We start from the raw sequence: 27,156 nt of genomic DNA, 5'->3' as shown, positions 1-27,156 counted from the left end.
AATATCAATAAGATCAGTCAAGAAGTTAGAAATATATTTTCCAATGGTATCTTTTTTACAGAATTTCTGTTCAGATGTTGAACTATATCAGTTGGATCTAAAATTATTGTTTCTGGATGAAGTAGCTTTATACATTCTTGGAGCAAATTAACTGTGGAAAAACTATGATCTATGTCTCGGAAATACAGTCAGCCCACCAGTCAGTAACTATTTGGGACTCAATGCACTGCATTATCTCCCATCTTATCATCACTGTGTCTTCTTTGCTATGACAGTAATGTTTTTGCTTTGTCTTCTGGTTTGAAATAACAACAGTTTTGCATAATTTGTGGATTGCACAAAAGAATACTCTGATATTTTATGGTTTAAACTTCTGAAAATTCTTCTGAATTTTATTCTGTATACCTTTACCAAATACAACACTAAATAACTTACTGTGAACCAATCATACCAGCGACAGTCGGGGACATATGCATGCACAGTGGTTACTCCCTGAAAAAGAGAACGTTTATGAAATATTACTCCCATACATAATTACAAATAATGAATTGGTAAAAGTACAATAGAACAAATCAAGGTTGCTACCTCGTCCAACGCAGGAGTAATCATCAATGCTCCACCCCAAAGGAATTGCCGATCAATATCCCAAGTTGTTTTATCCTTGAAAAACCTTTATTTATTAGGGAAATAATATATTTAATTATGGTAAAGCTAAGCAATTTTGAAATCAATGGATATTGAATCCATTAAATTGACATACTCATGAAGCAGTGGTCTTATTACTGTACTGCCATGACGATGAGCATCATACATCAGTGTGTAGAGATATGGTAATAATCTATAACGTGTCGAAAGAATATGCCTTGAGACATTTTGGAATGTTTCATTCCAGGCCACAGGATCTTGTCTCTGAAAAATAAAGACAACAACTGTATTAGAAGCAATTTTTTAGTCATACCTTAGTTAGTCAACACTCTATTTCCTACAGGAATTGCTTTAACTGTCTTGTTTCCTTTTACAATCCATGGGACAGTAGGGTAAAATTCTCCTAAAAAGTCCTGTAGAGCCACTTGGTGTACCCTTCAATTTCATAAATACAAAAAGTACAATTACATCATCCAATAAAATTAGTTGTAAGTTTGGAGTAAACTTCCTCTGGGTCTCTCTTGTTCTGTATCTTTCAAAGAAGAATTGTAGACAATATAGATATAGTACAACTATCTAAGGATAATGAAGATAGTCTTTTACTTTTTACAATGGCTTTTGTAGTTCAGAGAAACCCAATAAGATCTTAAGATGCCCATTGTGAAGGTACATCGCAATAGTAGAAACTCTATTTATAACAGGGGATCCTGATGCACTTTAGAGGTAATGAGGTATTTCTAAAGCACAGCTATGTTGCCAACAAAACAATTTGAACACCACCTTGTCCCAGATGCATCAAGGATGTAAATAATATCCAAAATCTTATTTCAGTTATTATCATTAGAAATATAAATTGCTATCTGATCATTTCCATCAACTCCATAGAGAAGGCAAGATCCTAGTTCAATATCTCATATGCCAGATGGTATGGCTGGTGTAGCTGATCCTCAGTAATGTACTGATCTCTATTAATTTTACTTAGTTAACTTTTTTCCCCATTTAATCTCCAGAAAATGATAATTTTCTGCTGAGTCTTCAGTAATGTCCTCAGCAGGGCAATTAACAACTCAATGGTAAAGGCACCGAACTAATGTAGAAAATCATTAAAGTGGGAAATGCACAAATATAACTGTTTCAGCACTTCTGTAAATCGCGTTGGCTGAAACCATCTAACTGAGCCCAAAATTATCAACCAGCTGCAGTTAGAATGTGTTCTGGTCTGTCTTTGATACTAAAATTTAAACAATGATAAATTGTTTTTTTTTAATTATTGTCATGTGTACTGAAGTGGAGTGAAAAGCTTGTTTTGTATGCAACCATACAGATCATTTTGCTACAACAGCACATCGAGGTAGAATATAGGAAAACAATAACTGAGTACAAAATAGAGCCTTACAGTTACAAAGGAAGTGCAATACGGGTGAGCAATAAGGGGTAAGGCCACAAAGAGATAGATTATGAGGTCATCAGTCCATTCAATAACTCAAACTTCTACAGCTTGTGACTCTATCCCATCATGGGGAAGGCTTTGGGAGTAAGCCCTGAGGTAAAATCTGGAGCTGAATTCCCTAAGGCAGATAAAGGGGAACCAGTAGATATATTGTTCCAGATTTCTAAAAAATGTTTGTTAAGGTGAGTCAAAAATTATTGCAGAAACTAAAATCTCATGGTGTAGGAGGTAGGGATAGAAGATTGGCAGGCATACAAGAATCAGAGATCATAGATAAATGTTTTTTTTTCTGGCAGGTGAGTTGTAACAAATGGTGTGTCAATAGGATCTCTGCTGAAGTCTCAGTTTCTTGCCATTTATTAAAATAACTGGAGGAAAGTATGAAAGGGTAGCTCCTAAATTTGCTGATGATACAAAGATAGGTAGGGAAAGTAAAAACAGGCCACAAAGGAAAATAGACCAAATAAGTGAGTAGATGTTGCTTATATCTACTGTGATGATGTGCTTTGCAAGGTTGGTCATGGCCAGAATCAGCTCCTGCCTAGAACCTAAACCCAATGCAATTTGCCTATCATCACAATGGGCCTGCGGTGGAAATGGGTCTGAACGATTCTCCACTGGGGCTTGGATCATCTGGACAACATCAATACCTATGTCAGGCTGCTGCTTTCAATACAATCATACCCTCAGCTTTAATCAACAAGCTCCAAGATCTGGGCCTCTGTGCCTACCTCTGTGCCTACCTACCTCTGGATCCTTGACTTCTTCCTCATGAGGAGACTGCAGATAATGTGGATCAGAAATAACATCTCCTTTTGGCTGACAATCAGCACTAGTGCGCCGCAAGGATGCATGCACATCCCACTGCTTTACTCTACCTACAGCCACAACTGTGTAGCTAGGCACAGCTCAAACACCATCTACAATTTGCCGATGACACAACTATTGTTGGCAAAATTTCAGATGGTGACAAGAGGGATACAAGAGATAGATTGATCAGCTGGCTGAGTGGTATCACAGCAGCAATCTGAGACAGCATCAGTAACTAAGGAATTGATTGTGGACTTCAGGAAGGGGGAGTCAAGAGAATACACAATGGTCCTCATTGAAGCATCAGCAGCAGACAGGGTAAACAGTTTCAAGTTCCTGGGTGCCAGCATCTGTGAAAATTGATCCAATTACAAAGAGACATGATTATGGCCGCATTTCATTAGTTTGAGGGTATGTCACCAAAGGCTCTACAGATGTTCATGAAGAGCATTTGACCTGGTTGCACCACTGTCTGGTATGGAGGAGCCACTGCAGAGGATCAGAAAAATCTGCAGAAAGTTGTAAACTCAACCAGCTCCATCATGAGCATTGAGGACATCTTCAAAAGGCAACACTTCAAAGAGGCAGTATTGATCAATAAGGACCCCCTTCACACCAGACATGGTCTCTTCTCATTGCTACCAAGGAGGAAGTGGTACAGGAACCTGACAGAACACACTTAATGTTTCAGGAACAGTTTCTTCCCTTCTGCCATCAGATTAATGAATGGATAATGAACCCATTTAGACTACCTCATTGTTTTACTCTTTTTTGCACAACTTTAATTATATCTACTGTATAAATCTTATTGTAGTTTACAGTTTTTTGATTATGTATTACAATGCACTGCTGCCACAAAACAACAGATTTCATAAAATATGCCAGTGATAATGAACCTGATTCTGATAATGTGGGAAAATTAGCTAATTGCTTATTTAAAATATGTGAAAAATGCCTATTATTTAAATTAACAAGAAATTCACAGCATTGAGTTCTGTAATCTGCAAAAGGCATTATTGACACCAAATATTTGGAGTGCTGTTTCCAGGCTTGGTCTCTTGAATGTAAATGGTTTAGATGCATATCAGAGAAATTTTACTTGAACTAATATCTATAGAATTCTATAGGTTCTATAAGGAGGGAAAGTTGCAAGCTAGATTTTGTTTGTTCATTAGAGAATCTGGAATGATGGATTATTATTCATATTGTAAGAGTTGCCCATACAAGTCTGATGAGGCAAAAAAAAATGTCTTAAATCACGCATGGAGTATAAAAAGAAGAGCGCATGAACAGGATCTTTGATTCACCATATCTATAACAATCATGATACCAAGTTAAATTAATCCCAAATGTCTGCCTGTGTTTTGTATCCCTCTTAAAATCCTACTGAAAGACTGTTACAGTATTCACTTTTACCACCTCCCTGGTAGCATAATCTGGGCTCCCTCCACTTTGTGTAGAATAGTGTGATAAGAAAGGCAGTAAGGGTTATCATGGGTAAAAGGGACTTGGAGCTGAGATTACTATCATATCAGCTATAGCCTTATTGAATAGTGGAGGTTATTGGACTAGTATAAACCCAGTTCCAAATATATATCAATGTCTATATAAATAATTAAATGTTGAAATGAACTTTTCCTTTATAACCAGTTCTAAAATCCCTACTGAAATCAATGAGGACTTTGATTATACTGTGGAATCTCAACAAATTTGGTATCCACTATCATTAAATAAATTTGGAATTTATAACTAAGCTTCACTGTGTATGGGTGGAAACCATGGACATTGAGCCACTTAAATGACATTGTACTGGCAGTTCTGTTCATAATTTAAAGCATTTGGCATCACTTGTTCTGTATTTTTCCTCAGACCGCATTTGAATCAATAAACCACTCTCTAGAGCTGTAATCTGGTGTCCAAGACACATTGCTTTAAAATTGATGTGCATCAATTCAAAATAACGCTTATATTGGAAAAAAAAGCAGTATTTTGAATCAGACACTTTCATCAATTGAAACTAGTTTGGTGATTTGATTTTAAATATTTTTTAAAAATTCTATTTGACATGATTGAAGTCATTTGATTTACTGAGATTCACAGGCACAAATCTTTGCTAGCTTATCTTGTATTAGTGAAATTAACTATAAAATACACTAAAACCATTTCATTTAAACAACATATGAAAAGAAAGCATTCTAAATCTACAGCAAGATTTATAAATACAGAAAATTTAGCTAGAAGGCTATATGCATTTTTGTATCTTTATATTCTTTCAAAGGCTACTGTAATGCCATTAACAGAACAGTCATTCATCAAAATATATTATTTTACTGACAAGGCCAACATAAAGGCCAGTAAACAAATCTCTGAATTGCTTCTTGGAGTGTGTGCTCTTCAAATTATTTGTTTTCTATTACTGGTTGCTATGGAATTACAAACATCCATGATTGTCATTGGTTTAAGCTAGCACTCCCTTTCTTCTGCGTAAGGAACTATGTGGTATATTAAATGTCCTTTTTGGTTTATTATATCAAAACAGATTTTTTGTTACAATGCAATATGCAATTTATTTAACATTTCCTATTTGAACAAAAACTATGTGTATGTATAAAGAGACTGGAGATGTACTTATAAATTAACTGCTTCTCTAAAGATACTGCATGTGGCCTTACAAATATTAGGAAGCTGGTTAAAAAAAAAATTAAGATCACTAATTTTAAGTTATTGCATCCTACATACAAATTTTGTTAATAGAGTTGGCGCCATATTGTAAGGGGTTAGTAAGTAAAATTCCATCTGAGCTGATGAACCAACATAGAAAATGAGGAATCTAGGACCCAGTTATCAGTTTAGGTTATAACTGGTACGAGTGAACATGCCTTACTGACATTGCTTCTTACACGGGCGATATAAATGAAGATTTAGCAAAATGAGTTCCAAATCTCACTAATAGAAAAGTGCTTGTCTGACTCCTGCAAAGTATTCTAGGTTACAGAGGGCCTAGGATTTCATTAGCTGGCACAATTTCTGCGCTGGTATACCTGACTGGTCAAGAACAAAACATTATATCAATTGTATTACAGATCCTAAACAATAGATCTTTATTTCTTAATTTATTTTTGGTACTCTTATTCTTGATTTATTCTTATTCTCAATTTATTCTTGATTTTCTCCTGTAACTTATTTACAACAGTAAATTAGTAGTATATAGTCATTAAAATGCAACCTGCTATTCTTTTAGCTTATTGGGTAACCATCTAGAACTGGTAAATGCAGAACTGGGAATATAAGATTATGGGAAAGCCTATTTCAGCACAGCATGTAGAGTATGGATGGATGAGTAAGGTTGCTTTATATTTAGTTAACTAGAACTAGTGTCTGAGTGAATTGAATAACTAAATAATGTAAACTATGTGTTGGCAGGAAGTTGCTGTTGGGAAACTTAGTGCAGGATAACAAAATGACAACCAGAGACAGGAAGGTCCAGAGAATAGGGAATATTCAGCAAGTCAGGCCACTTTTACAGGAAGAGAAACAGAGCTACTCTTTCAGATCAAAGATCTATCATCAGAATATGAATGTTATGGTGCACCTCCAATTAAACTCAGAGGAGGGAAAGTCTAAAACTGATGCACCATCAATAACTCTCGGAGACGGGAGGCAAACGATAGGCTTTTATTAACAGCAAAACCAAGCACAGCATCTCGGAGACTGAGGGGGGAGCAGTGCCTCCAATCACCTTAATACAGGGGTCTGTGGGAGGAGCCACAGGAGCAGTCAGCAGAGGGGCGTGCCCAGACAGGTATACATAGTTTACCACAAAAACACAAAGATTTTATTGCACGTATTGCTCTGAACAAGAAAGATACTATTAGATCAAATATTAATATTAAGTGCAATCAGTTCACAGAAATTAGATTGATAATGGGTTAATTGTCCTCTGTAAGTTGCCCGTAGTGTGTATGTGAGTGGGAGTGTTGATGGGAATTTGGGGAGAATTAATAAAAATGGATGTTGAAAATCACCATGGACTCAATGAGCGAAAGTGCCTGTTTCTGTGTTGTAAGATTCCAGGACTCTATTCTTCTGAGTTGGTGGTGCAATGCAATGAAGATTGGTTGGTAAATATTCCAGGATGCCCAATTTTTCAAAGAAACGCATGAAATGGTGAAGAAAGTAGGCTAGTCTTGATGGTCAAGAATGGGGTAAAAGCAGTAGAGACAAGTATCCTTCGCTCTGAAAATTGAGAAGTAGATTTAGTTTGGATAGAGGCTTACAAATATAGAACATAGTATAGTACAGCACATTACAGGCCCTTTGGCCCACAATGTTGTGCCGACCCTCAAACCCTGCCTCCCATATAACCCCCCCACCTTAAATTCCTCCATATACCTGACTAGTAGTCTCTTAAACTTCACTAGTGCATCTGCCTCAAACTATAGCGGCTGTTGTTTATAAATTAGCACATTGAGGCACATATCACAAAAACCACAGGGAACTTGACATTGACTGCGCCTACCAAATTATAGGCCAGAATCGAGAAGGGTGCACGTGGTTTTAACCAAGCACAATTAGAGAATTGTAGATATGTATCTACAAAATGTAGATACACTTTTGTATTGTATAATGAGAAACACCATTTTGGACGTCATGTTATACATTGAAAAAGGTTAATTAAAGTTGTAGTTAGGTTGCATTAAGACAGTATTTGAAATAAAGTGAATAGATCTGGTCTCCCAAGCTAAAGAAGGATATACTTGCAAATGAGGGAGTGCAAGGAAGGTTCATCAAGTTGATTCCTGAGATGGGGAAGGTGGAGTGTGTTTGTTTTATGACAAGAGATTAAGAAGGCTGATCCCAAGCTCATGAGTGCACAAGAATGAGTAATGATCTTTAAGAAATGCGAAAAATTATTGCATGCCCAAGGTATAAAGTTTCTCCAGTCCAGGATCTCAGAAGAGGGGAGTTACACATTCAATATAGAGAAAATATGAAATTTTTGGTAGTGAATATCTGGAATTTGTTGTGGAGACTTAGAAAATGTCAGCTCTAATAGAATGGCAGAGCAAGCCTGAGAAACCAAGTGTCCTACACAAGCTTTTCCTTAGTTAATGCCCATCTCCAGTTATATTGCCATTGTCCATGATGAACTACCTTTTTTGCAAGTCCCACTATACTTCCCAAAAAGGTGATGGTGGGTAGTTCTAGGACTTGCATCTAGGATTAAAATAGGAAGAGTGATGTATATCTAAGGACCTTGTAGTGACATAATGGTGTTAGGGAAAATAAGTGGAAGAGATTGGAATGATCTGATGGCAGTTAACGTTGACTGAGTGGCCTCTTATATTGCAATAAGTATTTTAGCTGGGATGGTCTTGTGTATATGTAATGGATAGCTTATATAATAGAGGAGAAGTCAATTTTAACATTTGCTGGAGCTAGAATTGTCCCTTCCCTTTACTTTATCACATTGCATTCTGCACCATATCAAAATCATGGTTTGATTTCTCCAATTGGTTATTCTATTAAAATTATTAGTGTTGCACTCAAGGATTACTTTGACAAAGTACTAATTTTTTTTTCTCTAGTTAATCAGTTTCATCAGTCCACTCTGTACTTGGATATCTGATAAAATTCAAAAGAGTAAAAGAGTTCTGATACTCAACATTTTCAAAAGTAAATATTCTCATAAATTTCAAATTTAGAAACAGCAGCCAATTAAATCTTTTCTGTCCTTTGAACAGTATACAAAAACATTTCTACTTCTACAAATTTCTCCAAGCTGTCTCCAGGTAGTCTTTATACTTTTACTTGATTAAGTTGGTGGTTTATAACAGACATGCAGGAATATAATGGCATTAACTTTATTTCTTCATGTATCTCACAGGTGCTTGGAAGATTTTATTTGTCACCAGGGGCTAAAAATTTGTGATACTGAATTTGCTGCCCATTGTACAGCAAGTTTTGAAATTGGTCCCCCATTTGCTATTACGCATTTCTTACTTGATGATATAAATGAATGTCCCATTTATTCCTTTTAAAATGCTATTTGTGGGATTGCCGATATTAGCATTAGTGGTTACTGATTATTGAAGACAAAGAATGTGTGGATCATGCCTGCATGGGGAGGATTGGATTACTATCATGACTAGGTGAAAAACTGCTACACATGCATTGGTGTGCTCCAATTTCTACAGACAGGCTCTGAAGTATGGAAATACATTCAGAAATTTGGATGTTCTTACTTGGGTTCTTGCTTTGGACTTAGCACCAGGACCAAGGATATTTTACAACTAACTAAGATGAGTGAATGGATACATACTGTATCTGTCTGTCCAGCATTAGCAGGCACATCCAATATAGCCCAATTGTCAGTCTGAATTAAATGTGTTCAGCTGCTTTTTAATGTACTTTTTCTTAATTTCTCTCCCCATACAGTATATCAAAAACATTTCTGATTAATTGAATTGATATAATAAATTAAAATTATTAAAACCAATCAAACCACATATATTTAAAATAATCTTAAAATGCTTAAATTAATCTCAACTATTCCTAAATGTTTTTGAAAACATTTGTTTTAGATTAATAGGTTAATATTAATCAAAGCTATTTTCAAATGTTTTTGATAAGCATGACAATAAAAGAAACTTTTAGCAGTATCTGTGAAGGTTAAAAGGGCCAGTGCTAAGTAAAATCTCTGGATGGACTATCTTGGGGCCTGATCACCACCTGCAGTCCATCCACTCACAGGATGGCTGCAGAAACAAAGTCTTGCATGATGGGAGACTTCTGGATGCAAAAGGAAAATGGGGATGCAAGATGAAGGGCAATTAAAATAGGGCAAGGCTAACTGATACAATTTTGACTTCAGCTGCCTACAATTGGTATCAAAGACAGGTGAGCAAATAGAGTGAAATGTACCCTGATTACAAAGCTAGTGAGGAAAGTAAACTGTGAGGAAGATGCAAAGAGATTTCATAGGGTCTATATGTTTATGGTGCCTGAGATGAATATGTTTTGGAGAGATGTGATATCATCTACTTTGGAAGAAAAATAATTTAAAAAACATGGTGATGTAAGTGACAAAAAGGGAAATATTGTTGACCTTATACACATGAAGGGAAATTAATAATACATCCCAAACCTTGCAGATTCCGCAAGCTTGAAAAGTAAATGAGACATTAGTCTTTGTTGTTATGAAATACTGTAATTGGAAAGCAAGAGTAAAGAGATTTTGTTCTACTCACATAAGATCTCTGTGAAACCATACCAGAAGCACTGTATACAGTTCTGCTCTCCATTATGTCTCAGAAGGAGTGCAATACAGATTTGTTAGATTTGATGGTTGGCATGGAGTTGAAAGGCTGCGGGGGCTGTTTCTTTGCTCTGTGACTCTGAGGCTAAGAGATTGATTGCTGGGATGTAAGAGGTGGATTTTCCAGAAGAAACTGATTGGTCTGATTATCAAGAACATTTTTAAAAATAGAGATTAATTTGAGTAATCAATCTTTTAAATTTAATGAAACAACTAAGTTCCGTCTCACTGAAACTTAAACAGTTTCAAAGTGCTCTTCAGGGTATTTGCTGGGTGGCTGGAGTCCAAAACTTTGGATACCAATGTCAGCTAGAATTGAGACAAGGTGACAAGATCACTTAAGTCCTTAATTGTTAATACATAGAATTCTCTATATGGATGTTTGTGGCTGTTCAGTCAATGGAGAATATAGATTAATAAGCAATCAAATGTTAAGGGAATCAAGCAATATTATCAGATTAAAAGGCATCATGGACTTCAAACTTTTTATGTTACTTACATAAGAAATAAACTACATCTGAGCTATATACAGCATACTTTGCTATCCTTTTGGTTCTTTTCTAAGATAGTTGGAGTATGTTTTTGCCTGTATTATTTCCAATGAATGCATAGCTAGACTGCAACTTACAGGATTATTATGCGTGAGTTCCATACGGTTCTTCTCCATTCTGTTTTCAATTCTGCAGCTTCACCAAATTATATTTCTTATTTATCTTGTTCTGACCATAATGCCTATCATACTGTTACGAAGGATGAAAAATTCTGAGGGGCAGAAGGGTACAGAGTTGCCCATATTTTTCTCCCTCCCCTGGGAGAATTACAAACTGTTACTGTTGCTATGCTGCTAATGAGAGAGAAAGAGATGGAACAAAAACATACTGGGACAAGAACATTTGCTTCAGATAAGGGAGAGAAGACTTATGGCTCCGGAGAGGGCTGTTTACTTGATACCATTCTGTTCATTAAAATTCCTCAGTGGACAGCGGGAGTGGGCTGGTTTGATGGACTAAGCCATTCAAAACTGATTGACAACTGAGACCCTGTGAGTAGGGATAAAAGTGAGGTCTGGGGAGACACCCCTCAGATACACCAGGAGACACACTAGTGAGCACTGCTTAAGTGTTGGAACCCACGAGAAGGTGTGGGGCATCGGAGACCGAACGAAGGATCGGTAAATTTTAACTCAGTGTTTATAGCGAGGCCGGTGGGGGCTTGTGTGTGTGTCCACCCTTGCCTGGGTGACGAGTCCACCATAGAAGAACGGTCTAGCTAAAGGCGAGAGGGGTCATACCTGAATGGCCACAACAACACATTGACGGATCAAAAACGTAAAGGAAAGTTTGACTGACTATAGCTGTCACTGTTTGCTCCCCCTCTCTCTCTCTCTCTCTTCTCCTTCCAAGGAAAAGACCGAGGGGAAGGCTCAGTTGAGAAGTTTAATGTTAGTAGGGAGCTTAGGTTAGTATCTCCGTTCGAGGAGACAGATGTTGATAGATATTTCTTGCACTTTGAAAAGGTGGCAATGAATCAGAAGTGGCCCAGAGATCAGTGGGTGGCGTTGTTACAAAGTGTGTTAAAAGGGAAGGCACAACGGGCATATGCGGCGTTGTCCGAGGGGGAGTCTGAGGATTATGAGAAAGTAAAGCAGGCTATCCTTCGGGCCTATGAGTTGGTACCTGAAGCGTATAGACAAAAGTTCAGAGATTTAAAGAAACTGGAATCAGACGTATGCAGAGTTTGCCTATGAGAAGGATGTGCTCTTGGATCGTTGGTGTGCGGCAGAAAAGGTGGAGGAGGATTTCCATCGTTTCAGAGAGTTAATTCTGATTGAGGAATTTAAAGGTTGTGTTTCGGATAATATCAGGATGTATCTGAACAAGAAGACGAATAAGACTATATCGGAATTTGCCAGGTTCGCAGATGAATATGCCCTAACCCATAAGACAAAGTTTTCCTCAAATAAGAGTTACCAGAAAGGCAGTAGGGACGGTAAAGAAAGTCCACCGGCTAAGGTAGAGAATAAGCTGGGAGCTAGTGGTAAAGGTAAGGAGGAGGAAAGGCAGGCTGGCAGGAAGGTTCCTGGCTTGACCTGTTATAATTGTGGAAAGGTTGGTCATATTGCAGCTAAGTGCTTTGCTCCAAAGAAGGAGACAGGAAAAGGGAAAACGGCAATCCCTACAGGGTGTATTGAGTCAATCAGCAAATCGACGAGGAAGGCAAAGGTAGATAGAGTACGAGAGGGGCGTGAGAATATTATTTCAGAAGGGACGGTGTCTGTGAAAGAAGGAGAGACCCCAGTTCCAGTGAGAATCTGGAGAGATACTGGGGCTGATCAGTCATTGATCCCAAGTAAGGTGCTAGATTTTGGTCCTGAAACTGGAGAGGTGGTATTAAGAGGTATAGGAAAAGGGACCGAAGCTGTGCCTTTGCATGGGATCATTTTAAAATGTGACCTGGTATCTGGACCAGTCGAAGTAGGGGTGCGGTCAGAATTACCGAGAGACAGCGTGGACGTCCTTCTTGGTAATGATTTAGCAGGTGGTGATGTGTGTTCAGCAGTGAAATTAACGAGCAAGTCTGTGAGTGCTGAGGACCCGCCCCTGGATTCTAAGATCTATCCCTCATGCGCAATCACTCCCAGCATGTCAAGAAAGGTGGCTGAGAAAGAGGACAGTTTAAATGAGTCCAGTGTTGATTTGGCTGAGATGTTTTTACCGACCCTGTACCGAGGGGTTAGGGGATGGTAAAGCGGAGAATAGGAAGGTGAAAGAGAATAAAGGGGAGGAGGTAGACCTACCTTTAGCCAAGACAGAATTTATAGAGGCACAGAGTAAAGATGAGAAACAGATAAGGCAGTTAGAAGGTCCAGGGTTGGACATGGATGATCTGTCTGGCTTGACAGAACTGTTTGAAGAAGTTGAAAAATTTTAATGTGTTCCCGATAATGATGTAAGGGCAGTCCTAGATGAAAAGGATGCCATTACCTTGAAGGAGTCTGCTGGGTTAGCAGACAAAATTGTTTTAACCCGCAGGGTTGAGTTTACTCTGGATGGGAGTTGCCCAGAGAGTAACTGGGAGGATCAGGGGAACTTAGAATTTGAAAAACGGACTGGTATGGAAAGCCTGGAAGAGACAGATGTCCCATTTGAGTGTATTCGGGATGTGGAGTCACAGGATACTGAACCTAGTATTGAAACTCAGGAAAATTCTGAGGTATCTGATTTAGTTGGAAAGGAATGCAGTCCTTTTGGGTCAGATGGACTTGGTTCAGTGAAGAAAGTGTTAACCTTGGTACCAGTGGAGAGTGAGAATTCTCAGTTGTTTGTGTTAGAAGGTGTGTTAAAAATTAGTGAGGAGATGAAAGCTGGTGATGTGAATATTATTGAAGGGAAAGGTGTTGTTCCTAAATTGAATAAAGAAAATTTAAAGACTGGATTGGTTTTAGAAGCAGTAACCAGGCTGAAGGAACAATGGCTTGTTAACAAGGTGCCTGTGAATCAATTACAGTTTGTTTTGGAATTTAAAGGCAAACAACTTGCAGATGTTAAACAGAAAACTAATAGAGTGAAGGGTCCTGAAGATAAAATTAATGACTTGCTCAAAAATAAAGAATTGTGTGGAAGTTCAGAAAATGGGCTAAGTTTGGAAAACATTGGTGATAAGATAATTCCTATGAAAGGAGTATGTGAAAGCCTATTCCACACTGGTGAGCAAGCTAACCATGTGAGAGTTAAGTGGAAAAGGAGCAAAGGTTGATCAAATGCCACTTTAAATAATAGGATCTGGTTTTGAGGGAATTCGACGAGGCATGTAAATAATAAAGACAACACCATGGAAGATTGACTGTTAAGTTTAAAATTATAATAGAGAATTGTATTTGCACAAACTTCTGTAATGGACCACAGTATAATCACACATGTATTGGTTCACATTTTGTAATATACATTTAAGCTAAGATCACAACCCTTGGTATTTGTTGGCTAACAAAGAGAAAAAAAATAGGAGGTTATTAAATTGGAGTCTGCTGCTACAAGAATTTATTAAGATACAAGAGTTTGATATTAAGATATAACATATTAAAGGAAGTGACAATGTAATCGCTGACTGTTTATCTAGATGCTAAGTTGAATATATACCTGTATTATCTTTGTAGTTAAGAACACTCTTGTATTTTTGTTAAACTCTGTAATCCTGTAAGACGCTGTATTAGTTAATTTTCCCCTTTGGTGAAAAGTCCTAGAAGGATGGGGGTGTTACGAAAGATGAACAATTCTGAGGGGCAGAAGGGTACAGAGTTGCCCATATTTTTTCCCTCCCCTGGGAGAATTACAAACCGTTACTGTTGCCATGCTGCTAATGAGAGAGAAAGAGATGGAACAAAAACATACTGGGACTGGAACATTTGCTTCAGATAAGGGAGAGATAACACTGGGAAAGAGAGACTTGTTGTTCCACCATATTATGACGCCTGTAAGACTTATGGCTCCGGAGAGGGCTGTTTACATTGTACCATTCTGTTCATTAAAGTTCCTCAGTGGACAGCCAGAGTGGGCTGGTTTGATGGACTAAGCCATTCAAAACTGATTGACACCTGAGACCCCGTGAGTAGGGATAAAAGTGAGGTCTGGGGAGACACCCCTCAGATACACCAGGAGACACACTAGTGAGCACTGCTTAAGTGTTGGAACCTACGAGAAGGTGTGGGGCATCAGAGACCGAACGAAGGATCGGTAAATTTTAACTCACAGTGTTTATAGCGAGGCCAGTGGGGGCTTGTGTGTATGTTCACCCTTGCCTGGGTGACGAGTCCACCACAGAAGAACAGTCTAGCTAAAGGCGAGAGGGGTCATACCTGAATGGCCACAACAACACATCAACAGATCAAGAACGTAAAGGAAGTTTTGACTGACAGTAGCTGTCACTGTTTGCTCGCCCTCTCCCTCTCTCTCTCCCTCCAGCAGTTACAACAAAAGAACCAACAACTACCTCAGCCTACATGAACTGAACTGAACTTTATACTTTCCCATGATAATTCATTATCCCCTAGACAACGATAGAGCTTGTTTATTATTGATTATTATTATACCCACACTTTTAGGTTTAGTATTGCTAATGTGTATTATCTGTATATTTGCATTGTTGATACTGATTTGTATATTTTACTAATAAACACTGTTTTGAAAATAGTACCAGACTCCAACAGATACTTCTATCTTTGCTGGTAAGACACCCAGTTACGGGGTATGTAACAATACCATATATCTCAATATTTGTTTCTCAGGAATGCCTGGTTCCATTTACAACAACTGCCCATAAAATATGAACGTTGACAGTAAATGCCTGTACAGGTATCAGAGTCACAATCAGGTTTATTATAATCATCTTATATGACCTGAAATTTGTTGCTTTTGTGGCTATAGTGCAAACATGCAAGACACAAAATATATAACTTTACAGATAAAGTAAGAGAATAGCTGAAGTAAATATGTTTCCCACAGAGGATACAACTCAGAAATTAAAAGATAGATATACTTAAAAATAAATTTGGATCAGTTCTCATTGTAGAATATATCATAAACTTTCTGATAAGAATAAGAATATTATATAAATAAATTAAGAACTGACAAATTTTATGAAATACTATGCACTCACAGATTAACACTAATGGGGAGGTGGAACAAAAGCGGTAAAAAAAATACACAACAGACTGATAAAACTTCTAAGGATATATTTTCATCAATGAAAACAGGATTCAACACTCCACACAAGCATATGCAACTCTGTGAAGTACACACCAGTAAACCTAAATTAAAGCACAATGCAGTAAATTAAAGAAATTATCATTATAGAAGAAAAGGTTAACCAATGGGACAGCATGACCCTCCTTGGAACATCCCAAGATCTGAGCAGACTAGATGTTGAAAAGGAAGTATCAAATGCCTGGCTCACAGATGGAGTCCTCTTCCCAGACACAGAGGGGTTACTTGTGGCAATACAGGACCAGGTGGTTAACACAAAAAATTATCAGAACTGCATAATAAAACACCAACAAATTCAAGATGATTAATACAGAAATGCCAAGAGAAACCAAAGACAATCCAACACATTACAGGACCCTGCAGCAGTTTAACTCAAGCTGATCACTTACAGGGGCACAATCTAGTGGCAAACATCATTCACCAAAATCATGCATTAAAATACAAACCTTACCTTACTATAAATACAAGCCTGTCCAAGTTCATAAGGGGCTTAGATAGGTTGAATGCTTTCAGTCTTTTTGCGAAGTTAGGGAATTAAGAACTCAAAGCCATAGTTTTAAGTTAAGGGGGGAAGATTTTAACCTACTGGATACTGAAAGGTCTGGATAGAGTTGAGATGGAGAAGATGTTTCCATTAGTCAGTACCGGCATGACAGAAACAGAGGTAAGTAAGGAGGGGATTGTTCCTGTTATCATAAGGAAGGACATAACAACAGTGCTTAGAGAACACATGTTTGGAGGATCATCCAGTGAGGCTATAGAACTTATGAATAAGATGGGGAGCACCAATCTAGTGGGGCTGTATTACAGATCCCCCTGTAATCAGTGGGAGTTTGAGGAGCAAGTGTATTGAGAAATTGCTAATAATTCAAAAAATAACAGGTTTATATTAGTGATAGATTTTAATTTCCCTGGTTTTAATGAACGGTGCAACATTTTCATGGGGAAAGTAGCTGATATGACATTCAGGGGGCAGTTTGGCTCTAGTGACCAGAATTCTACTAATGATAAGACAGTGCTGAATCGGATAGGCAGGTCCACAGGTTAGGTTCCCAGCAAGCTGTTTTTGAGGGAATTAGCCTGGTTTTTGCGAAAGGAATGAATGGTAAGTGGAAGGCTTTAAGAGTGAGATATCTACAGTGGAAGGGCAGCATGTCCCTATTAGTCTAAAAGATAAATCTGGCAAGTTTAGTGTTTACTGAGAAGAAAACATAAGTGGAGATGCTTTAAAGAACATTCACATTATGAGGGAGGAGGTACTTGCAATTTTACAGCACTTTAAGGTAGATAGATCCTCAGGGCCTGACTGTTACATCTCTAAATCATGTGGGAGGCTGGAGAACAAATTGCAGAGGCCCATGCAGAGATCACTGGTGCATTGTTAGCCACTGGTGAAGTTTGCAAAGACTAGAAAGTGGGTAATGATGTTCTAATTGTTTAAGAAGGGTAACACAGACATGCCAAGGAACTACGGACTGGTCAGCCTGAAATTAATGGTTGGGAAATTACTGAACAGAATTCTGAGAAACAGAATCTACTGGCATTTGGATAGGTACAGTTTGAATAGGAGGATTAAGAATGGCTTTCTGCATAGGAAGTTGTGTTTGATGAATCTTTTAGAGGTTACCAAAAAGCAACGTTACTGTAGGGCAGTGGATATAGTCTATTTGGACTTCAGCAACATCTTTGACAATGACATTGCAGGCTGGCCTGGAAGGTTCGGTCCATTGAATTCAGAGAGAACCAGTTTCATGGATTCAAATTTGGCTCGGAGGTAGGAGGAAGAGGGCGGACACCGAAAGTCGTTACACTGGTGTGCCACAGGGGTCATTGTTGGGACCTTTGTTATTTATTATTATATAAATGATTTAAATGTCAATACACAAAGCCTGATAAGCAAGTTTGAAAATTTGACAAAATTAAAAGGTACTGTTGATCATGAAGAAGTTTTTTGCATATTATAGGGGACCTGTTAGGGAAGTTGGTCAAGGACAGTCAAATGGCTTTCAATAGAGGCAAGTGAGAGGTGATGCATTTTGGAAGGTTAAAGCATCATAGGATTTATATTGTGAAATAGAGCACTAGGTAGTGTAAACAAGCAAAGGACTTAGATGGTTGAGAACAGTATCACAAGTAGGCAGGGTGCTGGAAAGGGAATTTAGCATGCTAGCCGTCACGAGTCAGATCCCTGAGTGTATCAATTGGGGCATTATGTTGCAGTTATACAAGTTAATTGTGAGTCTGCTCTAGCAGTACTGTCTGCTGTTTTGGACACACTATAACAGGAAAGACCCTTCAAATTAGAAAGGATGTGGAAAATGTTTAAGAGGATGTTGCTAGGACAAGAGAGCCCGAGTTACAGAAAAATATTGGCCAGGCTAGGTTTTACTTCTTGGAACACAGGAGAATGAGGGGCAATCTTAAAGAAGTGTTTAAAATTCTGAGACACATAGATAAGGTGGATGTTAACAGTCTTGTCCCCAGGGTCAGGGAAGCCACAACTAGGGGGCATAGGTTTATGGTGAGAGGGAAGAGTTAAAAGGAATCAGACAGACAGCTTTTCCATGCAGAGGGTGGTGAGTATATGGAACAAATTGCCATAGTAAAAGACCGTTGGTCAGGTACATGGATTGGAAAAGCTTAGAAAGGCAAATGAGACAAGCTTGGGTGGGGCATTTGGTTCACGTGGACCAGTTGAGCCGGACGGCCTGCTTTCAACTCAGGTAAGTGTGAAGTGGTTCATTTTGGTAGGTCAAATTTGATGGCAGAATATAATATTAATGATAAGACTCTTGGCAGTGTGGAGGATCAGAGAGATCTTGGGGTCCGAGTCCATAGGATGTTCAAAGTAGCTGTGCAGGTTGACTCTGTATTTAAGAAGGCATACAGTGTATTGGCCTTCAACAATTGTGGAATTGAATTTAGGAGCCGAGACATAATGTTGCAGCTACATAGGGCCTTGGTCAGAACCCACTTGGAGTACTGTGCTCAATTCTGGTTGCCTCACTACAGGAAGGATGTGGAAGCCGTAGAAAGGGTGCAGAGGAGATTTACAAGGATGTTGCCTGGATTGGGGAGCATGCCTTATGAGAATAGGTTGAGTGAACTCGACCTTTTCTCCTTAGAGCGATGGAGGATGAGAGGAGACTTGATAGAGGTGTATAAGGTGATGAGAGGCATTGATCGTATGGATAGTCAGTGGCTTTTCCCCAGGACTGAAATGGCTGCCACAAGAGGGCACAAGTTTAAGGTGCCTGGGACTACTTACGTACAGAGGAGATGTCAGGGCTAAGTTTTTTACTCAGAGAGTGGTGATTGCGTGGAATGGGCTGTCGGCAATGGTGGTGGAGATGGATGTGATAGGGTCTTTTAAGAGACTCTTGGATAGGTACATGGACCTTAGTAAAATAGGGGGCTATGGGTAACCCTAGTAATTTTAAGGTAGGGACATGTTCAGCATAACTTTGTAGGCCGAAGAGCCTGTATTGTGCTGTAGCTTTTCTATGTTCTATGTTTTCAATATTTCAATACGATAGTCTATTATTTCAATACTGGAGTCTATTATTAAGGAGATAACAACAGGACACCTAGAAAATAATAAGCAAGCCAATATAGTGTTAAGAAGGAAAATTGTTTTGTAAACAAATTTACTGATATCTTTGAGAGTATTTCAGAGAGTGGTGAGAGTTTGAAATGAGCTGCCAGCATAATGGAGGATGCAATTTTGATTTCACAATTTAAGAGAAGTTTAGATAGGCTACATGGATGGGAAGGCTATGGAGAGCTATGGTCAGTGCATGGTTCAGCATGGACTGGATGGGCCAAAGGGCCTGTTTCTGTGTTGCAGTATTTTGTGACTCTAAACTGTCTTTATAATGTGCTGTCAGTATTTGGTAGTGAACAAACTGAGTGAACATTTCATCAGAGAGAGACATGGGCATTGCATATACTATAATCTGGAGCAACACAAAAGTTCCTGGAGGAACTCAGCAGCTCAGAAATCATCTACGGACATTTTGGGCTGAGACCCTTCATCTGGACTAGGCATTTCACCAGACTATTTTATCCTTATTTTTCCCCCAGCGTTTTAGTTTACGAACGTCCTTCCTTCACTCTCTCGTAAACCGTTCCCAACATCTTGCACAGAAGGCAAAACAAACCCTACAGACTCAAGAAATGTGAAATAAGAGGAGAAAATGCTGAAAAGGCCGTCAGAAAGGCTATTCAACTCTAGAATTAACTCTGATTCTCTTTCCACAGATGCTGGCTTTCTGCTGGGTAGTTTGCACCTTTATTTCCTTGTCACCTTCCCCTGGCTTCTTCATTGTCATTTGGTTTCTGCTTACTATTATTGAATCTATGAATATAAGTAACACCTTTGGGGTGTAACTTTGAGTTTCAACTAACATGCAATTTTTTGATGAAACCCCAAAAAGCGTTGATGTTTTGCTTACACTTTTTTTACTTTACCTATTACTGACAGATGATTCTATTTATCTGCTGTTTTCAGTGGTGACGTAAAATCTCAATCAGCGGGCTACTTTCCTACAGTTCATCATTAACGTTTGATCAAATATTGTACATAAACAGCTAATGACAACCCCTGTAATATCAATACACAAAAAGGTGCTTGCATACAGAATTAGTTCTCTGTTTGTGGGATCATTATGAAGAGCTCAGTCCATGGCTGGGATCGACGTGGGAAAAAAATTAAACATCAAATCTAGTTCAGAATATTACTCTGTGTCCATTACCTATGATGCAGGCAGCACATCAGCATCATTCCACCTGGGAATTAGCAGGATTCCAATGTGAAATCAACCTAAAATGGGACGTTGAGTGACTACGTCATGCAGAATCAGTCAATGCTACATGAAGCCTGTCTGGATCTAGTAAAATGGCTGGCACTGGTGGTGAAAACTGCATATTCCCAATGCTCCAATTTACTTGTGTAGAAGGAAAGTTGTGCTCCATCTGCAGAAAGCCCTTCAGCCAATGCTTTAAATGGCCCTGAAAGCAGATGAAAGTGCTGCTTACTTGCAGCAGTCAATTCAGGAACAAATCAATTCAGTCCCACTAAAAAGATCCCACACGTTGTTGATGTCAGAGACAAACATCTTCAAACAGTGCATTGTAACTGTGTGGTTGCAGCTGGTGGTAGATTTGCAAGTGGCAGTTGTTACTGAAGTACAGACATGTCACTCCTCAACACTCCTTGCTGGTAAGACAGAAGGAAAATAGCAGACATGGACACTTGCTGATAGTCTTATGCCCTCTTCATCCCAACTGTTACTGCCAGTCGTGCTACATTCTACTCATAGTGCCCAAGTGAGGGCGCCCATTTGTGTAGAAAGCTTCAAATCAGCACCAAGTCCTTCAGCACTTTCTACCTGATCTCCCTGAAGACGTAATTTGTTAACTTCATGGAGCACAAAGTAATGGTATAACCATAGAACAGCTTATACAATTGATTCAACCAGCAACTGGAAAAAAAAACCCACTAAAGCCTATAATTAGTAAAGTTGAAGATTCTACCCGCACAATTAGACTTGTGTAATTAAGACAAGATGTTGGAAAACCCCAGAATATACATATTTTTCTATGATCTGCCATTTCTGTGAATTCATATGGAGATGCTCTTACCAATATGGGGATCAAAGTTCAAAGTTAATATATTATCAAAGTATCTACACGTCACCATATAGAGCACTGAGATTACTTTTCTTGTGGGCATTCACAGTAAATACAAGAAACACAACAGCATCAATGAAGACTGCACCCAACAGAACAGACCACTTCCAGTGTACAAAAGACAACAAACTGTGCAAGTGCAAAAAGAAAGAAAAAGATAGATAGATAGACAGATAGATAAATGGGCAGACAGACAATAAATAAATAAATATCCCAAACATGAGATGAAGAGTCCTTGAAACTGAGCTTCGTAGGTTGTGGGAGCAGTTCAGTAATGGAGTGAGGGATGTTATCCCCTCTGGTTTAAGAACCTGAAGGCTGTGGTATAATAACCGTTCATGAACCTGGTGGTGTGCATCCTGAAGCTCCTGTTTTTCTTTCCTGATGGCAAAGAGAGCTTGGCCTAAATGGCGGGTGTCCTCGATGATGGATGTAGGTCCATGTAGGTGTGCTTAATGGAGGAGAGGGCTTTAACAGAGAAGGGCTGGGCATTTCCACCACTTTTTTGTAAGCTTTTCTGTTCAAAGGCATTATCGTTTGCATTTCAGAGCATGTCGCAACCAGTCAATATACTCTCCAACACACATCTATCAAAGCTTGTCAAAGTTTTAGTTGACATGCCAAATTTTCATAAACTTCTAAGAAAGTAGAGGTGCTGCTGTGCTTTCTTTGTAATGGCACTTACATGCTGGACCCAAGAAAGATCCTTAGAAATGATAACACTGAGCAATGTAACATAGCTAAACTTCTCTACCTATGATCCCCCAATATGAACAGGCTCATGGACTTCTGGTTTTCTCCACCTGAAGCCAATAATCAGCTCCTTAAGCTTGCCAACATGGAGTGAGAGGTTGTTGTTGTTGTGGCATCACTCAGCCAGATTTTCAATCTCCCTCCTATATGCTGATTCATCACAACCTTTGAATCGGCCAACAACAGTGGTGTTGTCAGTAAACTTAAGTATGGCTTTGGAGTTGTGCTCAGCCTTACAGTCAAAAGAATAAAGTGTGCAGAACATGGGGTGAAGCACACAACCTTGTAATGCACCTGTCCTGATGGTGTTTGTGGAGAAGATGTTGTTGCAAGTGGTGTCTGCAAGTGAGGAAGTCAAGGATCCAGTTGCACAAAGATATATTGAGGCCTAAGTCTTGAAGCTTATTGATTAGAATGGAGGGAATGGTAGCATTGAATGCCAAGCTGTAGTCAATGAAGAGCATTCTGATGTATGCATCTTCATTATCCAAATGTTTCAGAATTGAGTGAAGAGTCAATGAAATGGCATCTACTGTGGACCTGTTGTGATAGTGGGAAAATTGGAGCAGATCCAAGTCACTTCTGAGGCAGAAGTTTATATGTCGCTGCGCACATCTTGAGTACCTGCCCTGAATGCTGTCCGGTCCTGCAGCCTTGCGACTGTCCACTCATTGGAATCACTTGCTACTTCAGCCTCAGAGATGACAAAAGTGCAGGTCACTTCAGCAGCTCTCCTCGGGGGCTCAGTGTTGGCAACATCAAACCAAGAGTTAAAAAGATTTAGCTCATCTGGGGGTGAAGCAACAATGTTGGAAACACCACTGCGTTTAGCTTTGAAGTCTGCCATAAGCTGCATGTGTTGTTAGTGGAGAGTTGTGTCTGGATCTTGTCCCTGTATGTCGTTTCACTGCCTTGATGACTTTGCGTAGTTTGTAGCTGCATTTCTTGAGTTCTTGTTGGTTACCAGTGGCAAAAGCTCAGTCTTGTACAGTAAGTGCAGTGTGCATGAAACTATTGATCCAGGGTTTCTGGTTTGGATAGACCCTGACCGATTTCTGGGGGACAACGTCCTCAATGCACTTCTGCATGAAGCTCATGAACTTGGAGACATCCCCATCATGGAAGACATTCCAATTGACGTCATCATCTAAGTTATTTGGTTTCACCTTGCAGGAGGTGATAGCATTCAAGCCCTGTCACAGCTGTCAAGCATCCTTCAGTGATTCAAGTTTGGTCCGCAAATGAGATAGCTTTCCGAAGGTTGTAGTGAGACCTCTTGTATTTTATCTGGTTGCTAGATCTAGATGCTACTGATCTGGCCTGCAGCTGATTGCAGAACCCTTGGTGAATTCAGGGCTTCTGCTTGTGGAAGCCTTAATGATTTTGTGGGCACACTTGTCTACAACTGTTTTTGTAGTCTGTAAAAACCGTGGTGTGTTCATTTAGATCCTCTGATAAGTCCTTGAAATCAGCTGAATCCACTGACTCAATGCAAACCTACAGCTGCCCTACTGCCTCCCGTGACCACCTCTTCTTTGTCCTTTTCTCTAGGGCCTTACTCTTTAGCCTCTATCTGTATGCAGGTGAGAGGAGAATAGTGAATTGATCAGATTTTCTCAGCAAGTAAGGTTAGGTATTCCTAATCGGAGCAAAGGAGGGGTCAAGTGTGTTGGGTCCCCTGGTGCTGTAGTTTATATGTTGATGATAACTGGACAGAGATTTTTTCAAACCAGTCTAATTGAAGTCGCTGACAAAGATTTGAAATGTATCAGGATAGGTTGCTTCTTGTTTGATGATAACAGCATTCAGTACCTTGAATGCCTGCTTAATGTCAGACTGGTGACTCAGGCAATGATGCACATTTCTGGACTAAGTTCCATTCTTAAACTAAAAGAATAGCCAAGCTGCATAAAAACTAATGCAATGGTCTAGAATATTGCACATCATCAAATGTGTTGGCCCAGATTTCTCTAGAGATATAACAGAGAGCCTACTGACACCATTGTTACTAAAGAGAAAATTACGTTGTACAGAATAGATGTATAAAATTTGAAAATTCGCCATTAGAGAGAAATATCCTGTTCTTTCTTTCTTTCATTCTCTAGCGATGCAGTGCAGAGTAGGTGCTTCTGGCCACAGTGCCCCTGTAAACCTTGACAAACCTGATTAACCCTAACCTAATCATGGGACAATTTACAATGACTGATTAACCCACCCGGTACATCTTTGGACTATGGGAGAACAACGGAGGGCCCAAAGAAAAGCCACACATTCCACAGGGATGATGTGTAGAGACTCCTTACAGAACAGTGCCAGAAATTAACTCCTAACTCTGGAGCCCCTCTGAGCTGTAATAGCATTGATCTTAGCGCTAGACTACCGTCATTCTTTTGTAGGATGTCCTCTAGTCATTCTTGCCAATAGACTGAGCACTGAACTAAACCCAAGTTGTTAAATTGGAGTTCTTGCTCACTAGTAGAACATTGAATTTATCTGTAAAAGGTGTGATTGATATATACAAGAACAGATGACTTTTAAATGACATAAAGCAATAATTATTGCAGAGCAATTTCTATAGGCTGCAAAACATTAATCAACAAATCTATTTCAGAAGAAAATTACCGTTAGGTTCTGAAAAATGTGCTTCTTCTTCTGCCTTTGTTGAATTACATCTGCAGTTGCCAATCACGTTGTTTCCCATATATCTTTTAAATATAACTTGCTGTTAATACTAATTCAATAGTGCTGTAGGGAATTTTGTAAAATTAATTTGGGATGTATGGTCAAATATAGCAGGTAAACTGTCAGTTCAGTAGGCAGACTATGCATTGGTGTATACAAAACTAAATTCCATCTATTTCAGGAGTGTAACTCATAAGGCAGAAGAGTAATGATTAGCAGATGAGAATAACTTTGCTATCACAGAGTTAAGACAGCGGTTGGAGTGGCAACTCAAAATTCCAGAGCTTCAGATACGAGATGATTTGGGAAAGACAAGAGGAGACATAATAGAAAGAAGTGACAATATAATATTAACTATGATTACTGTAGTAATCAGGGAAGAAATCCAAGGAGGGGAGGAGGAAGCAGAAGGGGGAGAGGGGAGAGATCAGAAACTTTGCCTCTTGGTCAACAGGGATAGAATAGCTGATAAAAAAAAACAAGGGTGTAGTGGTAATGCAATTGAAATGTTTGAGAGAAGCATTCTGGAGTCTGATCACAACTCTTGAGTAGAATGGGAGCAGCTCCATGCAGCTGAATCTGCATTGGAAGGCATCGGGTATTAATGAGATTATTATAGGCCTGTGGGTCAGTGGAGGAGAAGTTATTGAAAACATTCTGAGAAACACAAATAATTTATACTTGGCAATGTAGGACATGCAGCCAGCATGGCTGTGTTAGGGGGAGATCCTGCCCTATCAATATGAATGAATTTTTGAATGTGTAACAAAACATATTGGTGAGGGCAGTGTGGTTGATGGGGTTTATATTGTATATACTCCAGTCAGGTTTTCAACAAGGTCCTACATGGGAGATTGGTCCAAAAGGTTCAAGTCTGTGGTATCCAACACAAATTGGACCCCAGATTAGTTTGGTAATGAAAGCAGAAGGTGATTGGTGTTTTCTTTTTTTCTTCTTTTTGTGAATGGAACCTCTTGAGCATTTGTGTACCATAAATACCGATGCTGGAATTTTTGCTGATTATAATACGCATTTAAGATTTGGAATGCTTGAAATATGGTTATAAGTTCACAGATGACATGAAAATTGCTGCTATTATAGACAGCAAGTAGGTTATTCTTAGGCTGCAGAATAATGTTGATAGATGGGATGAGCAATGCAGTTGAAAATTAACCCTGATAAAAGTGTGGTGTTGTATTTTGGGAGGACTAATAAAGGTGCAAATATACAAGAAGAATGTCAGGGCCTTGGGGAGGGGGGGGGGGTATCGAAGATACAAGTCCAACGATCCCTGAGGGTGCACAGGTAAAGCATACAGAATACTTGTCTTCATTAGCCATGATATAGAGTATAAAAGAATGGAGAATATGGTTAAGATTTTCTTAAATAGTAATAAGTCCCAATTGGAGTACTGTGTGAAATTCTTTTTGCCATCTCATTGGAAGCATGTGACAACACTGAAGATTGTGCCAGCAGATTCGTCAGGGTGTTGCACAGGATGAAGCATTTCAGTTATGGGGACAGACTGTACAGGCTGGGCTTGTTTTCTTTGGAGCAGAAGTGCCTGAGGTAACCTGACTGGAATATACAAAATTGAGGGACATAGATAAGGTAGATGGTAATAAGCTTTTCTCGCAGTATAGTTTTATAAGTACCAGAGAGTATTGGTTTAATTAAGGGGTAGGATATTTAGTGGGAACCTGAGGAAGAATATTTTCACCCATATAGTGGTGCGACTCTGCAACATGCTGCCTGCAAGAATGGTGTAGGCAAAGACTGACAACAATTCAATTGTCAAGGCTGAGAATGCTTGGAGCAATAGTTGGAAAAAGGGAAGAGAACAATTTCTCAATGATACGCATCAACATACAGAATAAAGCCTGCTTCTGTGCTATCCGACTAAATAAACTAGTAAAGGAAACACTGCTGATAAGCAGCTGAAATGACTGCAACAAGTAGTTGTCAGTTAGATGGATGGCAATTGCTGCTCCTCTGCAAATGGAAGCAAAATTTGAACCATTATATTTTAAATGCACATGCAATTGAAA

General features: G+C 39.0%; 1 protein-coding gene across 1 annotated transcript in view; it reads right to left on the bottom strand.

Moving 5' to 3' along the window:
* The window catches only part of si (sucrase-isomaltase), a 155,291-nt gene that overhangs the window by 21,987 nt on the left and 106,148 nt on the right, over nt 1–27,156 (bottom strand). Inside the window, exons 41-43 of the mRNA XM_059946950.1 lie at nt 761–909; nt 586–670; nt 436–492 (exon numbers count right to left, since the gene is read on the bottom strand). Coding sequence (XP_059802933.1) covers nt 436–492; nt 586–670; nt 761–909 — 291 coding nt within the window. The remainder of the gene's footprint in view (nt 1–435; nt 493–585; nt 671–760; nt 910–27,156) is intronic.

This window comes from Hypanus sabinus, chromosome 2 (assembly GCF_030144855.1).
Source record: "Hypanus sabinus isolate sHypSab1 chromosome 2, sHypSab1.hap1, whole genome shotgun sequence".
In the NCBI taxonomy this organism is placed as follows: Eukaryota; Metazoa; Chordata; class Chondrichthyes; order Myliobatiformes; family Dasyatidae; genus Hypanus; species Hypanus sabinus.
Note: the sequence above shows the minus strand (reverse complement) of the source record. Positions and strands in the feature narration are given on the sequence as shown.